Source organism: Montipora capricornis, chromosome 5 (assembly GCF_036669925.1).
Source record: "Montipora capricornis isolate CH-2021 chromosome 5, ASM3666992v2, whole genome shotgun sequence".
Lineage (NCBI taxonomy): Eukaryota > Metazoa > Cnidaria > Anthozoa > Scleractinia > Acroporidae > Montipora > Montipora capricornis.
This window is the reverse complement of record NC_090887.1, coordinates 19,631,068-19,638,567: the sequence shown is the minus strand read 5'-3', so window position 1 is coordinate 19,638,567 and position 7,500 is coordinate 19,631,068. Positions and strand designations below refer to the sequence as shown.

At 38.6% G+C, this 7,500-nt stretch overlaps 1 protein-coding gene across 1 annotated transcript in view; it reads left to right on the top strand.

Moving 5' to 3' along the window:
* The window catches only part of LOC138049816 (zinc finger CCCH domain-containing protein 13-like), a 21,995-nt gene that overhangs the window by 3,363 nt on the left and 11,132 nt on the right, over positions 1-7,500 (top strand). The window contains exons 5-9 of the mRNA XM_068896264.1: positions 968-1,065; positions 1,437-1,542; positions 2,658-3,406; positions 4,415-4,698; positions 7,135-7,256. Of these exons, the coding sequence (XP_068752365.1) occupies positions 968-1,065; positions 1,437-1,542; positions 2,658-3,406; positions 4,415-4,698; positions 7,135-7,256 (1,359 nt within the window). The remainder of the gene's footprint in view (positions 1-967; positions 1,066-1,436; positions 1,543-2,657; positions 3,407-4,414; positions 4,699-7,134; positions 7,257-7,500) is intronic.

Below are 7,500 nucleotides of genomic sequence, written 5' to 3'. Positions count from 1 at the left end.
AGCAGTTAATAGGTAGATTGCATAAACCTTTTACTTTTGTTCACAGTTGGTGGAACCTGTTCCATGACCGCGCACCTGTGGCTCAGTTGGTTGAGCACCGGGCTGTTACGCGGGAGGTTGTGAGTTCAACTCCGGCCAGACCAACACTCAGGTTCTTTAAATAACTGAGGAGAAAGTGCTGCCTTTGTAATTTCATCTGCGAATGGTTAGACTCTGTAGTCTTCTCGGATAAGGACGATAAGCCGGAGGTCCTGTCTCACAACCCTTCAATGTTCATAATCCTGTGGGACGTAAAAGAAAAGGCACACTTGTCGCAAAGAGTAGGGCATGTAGTTCCCGGTGTTGTGGTCTGTCTTCTGTGGTGTATCATGGTTGGGAGGGTAAAATGCTCGGAGACGGCTGTAAGTTAGAAAACTGTAACAGGTTATTACGTCTCCCTCTTTAAATAAAGATAAAACAAACAAACCAACAAACAAGACCTCTTTGGATTGATTTAGCTCTGTCAAAGGTTTTGAAGTCATGTTCTCTATGATTAATGAAAAATGGAATATTTCATACACTGTTATTAAAAACAAATTGCGATTTTGAGATGGCAATATCACATTATATTGACGGCGTTGGGAGAAAATATATTCCGTATTGGGTGGAGTCGCGAAATTTTGTATCGCGATCCATCATTTATAATGATAAATAAAACTGTAAACTAATCAACCCGTGCCTGATCGAAATCTCAATTCTTTCTACCTGCGAAACGTATTTGTTTGCGTACATCAGCAACCCAGTTCAGTGCAACAACGTCAATTTCAACATTAGAACCAATCACAGGCCGCAAAAGTGAGACGGCAATACCACGAAATATTGACGGCTCGCGCGTAGGCAAAACTATCAAAAGATCGCAATACTAAAGGGAACTATTTTTTTAAAATTTTGACTTTGTTGAGGTTTCTTTCCCTTTTGTGCTTGTTAGAATGAAGAAGAGGAGAAATGGGATCCATCTATTATTCCTCGCAGAACAACATTCTGGGGCCATGATGACAGATGGTCAGACAACGCAGACGGAGACAGGTACACATTATTATCTAAAGAATGAACAATGAACAGTTTACAGTGTGTGATTTGACTTCAGAGAAAGTATTTCAAAATCTGAATTTTTTATTTCTTTGATACTAAATGCATGGTATAAAGCGCCAATTTGGCGTCTCCTATATCACATTACGCCCTGCTTGACTTTATGGCCTGCCATCTCTAGTTTTAAAAGCAATGACCAGAAGATGTCATAAAACATTTTTTGTTTAATTTCTTTCAATTGTCAGTTTATAATACCCTTTGTACCTTGTTTTTCTGTTTCAACAACAGCCAACAAAAGCATTGGCTACTTTACTTAGTGTGGAGAGATTCTGAGATTTCTATATCATTTGCCATTTGTGTGTGATTAGGCGACAAGCAACCAATAGGAAATTATGGGACAGGACAACAGACCGATGGGAGCATGATATGTATCGGGAAGAGGAACAAGGCCCAAAAACAAAAGAAGAGCGTGAGGTTAGTAGGTACAAGTAACATACAGGCATCTGATATATGTTCAAGGTTTTCATCTTCCAGTATTTGGTGAAAACTATAGGTTTCTACTTAGTTGCAGGAATTGTAGAAAATAGTAGCGACTCAAAAAACCATTGGATTTTTCTCAATCAAACAAGAAATTAACCTATGGATTTCCTCATGTTTTTCATTGTTCATTTCATCCCTCCAAAGTGCATTAGCTCTGTAGAAAAAAATTCCATCTCCTCTGACAACGACTTCTCTCCTATGAGGAGGTAAATTTCCAGAAGCCATAATTCGGTTGCGCAAGACATAACTAATAAGAGCACAATCATGTAAATACAACTAAAAAGGCTTTATTGTGTTATTTGATCCAGATTTGTACCTAAGTTTGTAATATTTCAAGACCATGATGAGATGTCAATTTCACAATAAACCTTACGGATCCTTTCGCAAGCAAGGTTAATCCGAGAAAATTTCATCTCATATTTTATGGTTATTCAAACAAAAAAGCGTTGATCTGTCTCCAAAATCGTTTTTTGGAGGTTGAAAATAAGTTTCTGCGAAATATTTTCTTACAGCCACTTGCACTGTTTGGCCCCTGGCGATCCCAGAACCCTTTGCGTATAAACAGGGATCCGATTACTGGCAACTCATTCATTGTCACATGCTATGAATGGCTGCCAGTGGATAGTATTTTCCATTTGAATACTTGACGACGATGCCAGTAAAAGTGTTTCCATTCTCTACTTGGGATTTGAGAGAATGGTGAATAATATTATTGGTGTAAAAAAGGTTGCTGTTATTCATCGTGGTGAAGTACAATAATAATAATAATAATAATAATAATAATAATAATAATAATAAAGTATTCTCGTTTGTCTCACGATGTAGTCACTTGTGATGTAGATCACGATGTTTTGACTGCATACTGCTAGTCTTCATCAGGCAATGAGGTCAACTAGTTGTTGTAATTTCTGATCTCGGTAACGCCAGTGTCTCATAAGCACACCGATGAAAGGCAACATTATGGTTTAGTACCTACTGCCTCAAACACTTCACTTTTGAAAGACTTCGTGCAAAATGTTGACATTTCAGTGGTTTAATTTATTTTGTAGGCCACTTCTCGCTGGCGTGAAAGGGGAGGAGGTCGTGGTGGGAGACGGAGATATGATATAACAGAATTTGTCACAGGAGGTCGAGGAGGAAGCAGAGCACCAAGAGGAAGAATGAGAATGGATGATGAGGAGTTTCAGCAAAATGATAGAAACAAGGAAAATTATGCTCCAGATCAAAGAATGAGGAACAACAATGCAGAGCAGAGAAGGAGAAGGAGAGAGGAAGATACAGAAGGAGGAGAAAGAGGAAGGCAAAGATTTGGAAGGCAAGAACGAGAAAGATGGCAAGAGAGGGAAGATGATGGTGGCCAAAGAGATCGTGGTAGGAGAAGGAATGAAAGAAGAGATTGGGGTGATCAAGTGGAGAATTTTGACAATGAAGTGAAGGAACGAAATGAGAGGAATAGAAGACGGCAAAGGACTTATGAGGAAAGGGAGTATAATTATGAGGAAAACCAAGGACATGAGCGAAATAGAAATAGAAATGACGATGATAGAAGGGAACGAAATGTCAGAAGACAAGATGATGATAATAGAGCCAGAAGGAGGGATTTTGGTGATAACAGAGAAGACAGAGAGCCAAGGAGAAGAGACGATGGAAGAACGAGGGGGGAATGGGGGAATAATAATGATGCTCAAGGCCAAAGATTTGGGGATAGAAAAAGGGAAGAGCGAAAAGACAGAAGGAGGGATGAAGAAAATAGAGGACAAAATTCCAGTGGAGGATTTGGTGAACCACGGAGAGAAAGGTATGGAAGTAGGAAAACAATTATTAGTGTGGCACTTAAAGATTTTACTGCAGACAGAGTCTCTTTCATGCAAGATGATTTTACTTATCATTGAAGACCACCTTGCAATAATAGGGTACAATAAATGACAGATGCGATACTTACAGGATATTTGCCTTGGTGAGCCATTATTCTGTTAAATACACGAATGAAGACTGATGTGATGCAAATGCTGAAATACATTTTTTTGCCACCCCTTATTATTAAAATTTGTTCCTCTTAATGCATTGACACCTAAAATGCCTTAGGAGAACCCCAGTTGATGAGTTAAATCGTCTGGCCTTAGACATCTGGAGTAAAATCTGTTAAGTCTCACTTCCAATAAAGTCAGTGGGTTAGTAGTTAACTTTTTGAGGTAATATAGCAGAGTAATCAGTAAGCAGGTACATGGATTCCATAAAATTTAAACATTATTGAGCTTTGTGTGTTGAATGCATTTCAAATGCCCTTTGCCATTCCCTGCATATCATATGTGTGATAAGTTCGCATTCCAAAGTTTGAAGAGAACACAAACACACATTGGTAAGTTTCTTCTCTTATTGTTTTAATACCCCGCCAAACAATTTGTATCCAGGATAGTTTAGCCACATCCTACACGGCAAATTGGTTAGAAGAATGACTGGGAACTTTCAGTGTTGATAGGTTGTTTAATACCATTTTAACTGGTATTGTGGCCTTCTCTATCCTTAGTCAACGTATTTATGCAGAGTATGGATGGAATGTTGTGAAGAGTAGAATTTTGGGATGAACATAACGCAATGCATAATATTAATCTCGGGAATGGAAGTGACATCATAAAATGGGACTGCTAAACAACTGCTGACAAACTGCAGTTGCTCTGCATCATCATTGATCAGCAGTTGTGTTCAGCAAATTGTGCCATGTGTACTGTGACAGTAATGCTTTTTCACCATTTAGTCAGTAAAATTGACTTATTCACCATCATTGCACGGTTTTTTTTCTATTAAGAAATGATGCAAGAGAACCAAGGGCACAACGAAATCAAAGAAATTGGGACGACAGGGTGGATGAAGAGACGTCTTCAGCATCTGCTGAGACACTAACAAAAACATCCCCCAGTGGCACTACCCACAGTTACAGTAAAATTAGGGGAAGGGGTAGGGGAAGAGGACAGATTCAGGAACTTAAGAAATCAAGGAAGAATGCTGCTGATTTTACGCGAGAGAGGGAAGAGGCACGGAAGAGAGAGGAAGAGGAGAAGCAAAGAAAAGCAGAAGAACAACAATATGAAGGTAAGTACATCTTAGGAAACTGAATGTAACTGAGAGGTAACTGTTTCTTAAGCTGTGCAAGGGGAATTTTCAGTGTTCCAACTACACTACAACGAGCTTTGAGTGAAAGTTTATTTAGGGTAAGACAACCCTACTATTATGATAACTAAAGTTAACCAAATGGTCTGGATAGCACAAGTGTTACTAATATTTTAAAAAATACAACCACACTTTTGAATTTACGGAACATGTTTCGATGTTTCAAACATCATCTTCAGCCATTGTAAGTGTAACATTAAAATTTTTACAAGATAATTCGTATATATATATATATATATACCGGTATATAAAATGAAATGACGTGATAAATTGATAATCAGCTAAAAGTGCTCAATGGTTTACCAGAGCTTTGAATAGATACGTAGACTTGAACAAGGTCAAAAACATTTATTTGCTACTCCGAGTTTCATGCTTCTCACGAAGCAATCATCAGGCAACTGCCAAAAAGAAGGAATACATGGTGTTTTACAGTGATTTTGAAAAAAACGGTAGCAGTTCACCATTGGCTGGGGTACATAGCAACGGTTAAACAATAAAAACTGTTTCCAATGAGCTGCTAAAAATAAGCCTTAAATAATTACGCTATTAAGAAGGAATTTCTTTGCATGTCTGCAACTTGTTACAAGCTCATTTCTGTTGTTAAGGGTCGCCAAATCTGGTCTACAAATTATATAGTATTTCTCCCACAGACATAAATTACACTTCTTCGTTACATTTGAATAGGATCTCGCATGCCTAACAATCCGCCATTTAATGTGATAGTCGACTTTCTTGTCTTCCAAACCCCATACATATTTACTAAGTTCAGTGGAATTTCTGTAGCGTTCATTTCTAAAGGAACATGTGTGGTTTCTATAACGTGATTTGAATGATGTGTCGCAAAGACCGATGTAGGTTTGCTTTGACTGAGATGTTGTGACCTCTGCTTGGTAGATGATATTCCGCACGTTGCAGTTTCCGTCTAGAGGGCAGGATCTTTTGTCACGGCAGTTGCAAGTGTTGGTAGTTTGAGCGGGTGGATTTGATGACTTGTTAATGACGGCTTTATTTTGGTTGGAGATAATTGTTTTTACATTGCTCATGCAGCTATAACTAATTTTGAGAGTGTTCCGGTTGAAAATTCTGTGCAAAGGGTGTGATTTTGGGAAGTGCTTGCCGATTAAGGTGAGGAAACACTTTCCAACTTTTGTTTTGACGTTTTGGCTGTATGGAGGATTGAACCAGGTGATGTTTCTAGGCCTATTCTTGCGGTGTTTGGTTTCTGGAGTTGTTTTTCTGTAGGTTAGATTATATATGTAGCCGCTCTTGTTGAGTGCATCTTGGTAGGTTTCTTTCGCTTTATCAAATGATTCCTTGTCGGAAGAAATTTCTGAGAGGCGCTTGTTTATGGATTCCGGTATGTTCTTTAGGATGGATGGGGGGTGATTAGATTTCTTGTGAACGTAGAGTGGGATGTTTCCTTCTTTTGTGTAGGGATAGTGCTTTCCAGATTGGAGGTCAAGGGTGACGTCTAAGAAATTTACTTTAGTGGTGTTTGCTTCGACTGTGATCTTCGGTAAATTCAAAAGTGTAGTTGTACTTTTTAAAATATAACTAAAGTTAAATAATTATAATCTCATAGAAGTTGTGCTACGCCAGATACGAAAAACCACTAAAAAGCCATCCTTTAGACGTGGCCAAAAAACATGTGGAAACATATTCCTTGTCTAATGCCGCAGCACAAAACCCCGAGGAAAGGGTGAAAATAACTAAAAGCAGCACATAATAATAAAGTAAATAGACATCGAGACTGACTGACCTAGAATGACCTGAAGTCTCCTGCCAAAACTGTTAAATACCCTAAACTAGTCCTGTGACACCCACGAGTCTCTCCATTTGTGGAGACAGAATATCAATTTCTGACTAATTCATTCAGTCATTCAATCATCAGAAATTACATTAGTTGATGCAATCCTCTACAGTTCCCATGCAATTTAATGAATCATGTATACCGTACTGAGTGACACAGCATGGCTGAGTAACATATAAAATTATGTGGATTGCCAGCCTAAGCAAGATGTTATTAGCCAGGGACCAACAGTCACCCTGGGCCCGGTTGTTCAAAAGCCGATTAACACTAATCCGAGATTAAAAATTAACCAAAAAGTTTATTTCTCTACTCCCAAATGCTGTTCGACGCTGATATTCGGATAAAATTTACATTAGTAGATGTCGATCTTGAAAAACAAAAATAAGCAAAAGAAACTTTAACCAAAAAGTTGAAAACATGAAACAAAAGTTTACGCTAATCCTGGATTAAGTTAATCGGCTTTCGAACAACCAGGCCCTGGAGATCAGATCCCAGTGCTCAGACTGACACAGTCGTTTATATGCATTGCACTATATTCATATGCGCAGATGCAGAAGAAGAAGAAGAGAACGCTTTGGTGGAGGCAGAGTACGATGCTGGTGTTGTTCATTTTGTGGAGCAACAAGAACAAGATGAGGTTGAGGAATATGACGAAGAAGAAGGGCAGGAGGTGATACAAAAAAATTCAAAACAATGTTGAAGGTGTTTGTACTCTAAAGGTTTCTCTTACTAATGCAAGGCTGCTCTCTAAGAAAATTTTCCGCGAGCCCTTCGGGCTTCCAACATTAAAAGTTAGTAGCCTGAGTCATTTTTTTAAGAGCCCAGAATTAATTAATTCCAGTTGGGATCAAATTTACAAGAAAGTGGGGAAATGGATAAATCAGTAAGGCGCCCGTTTGGGCTACTTGTTCAGA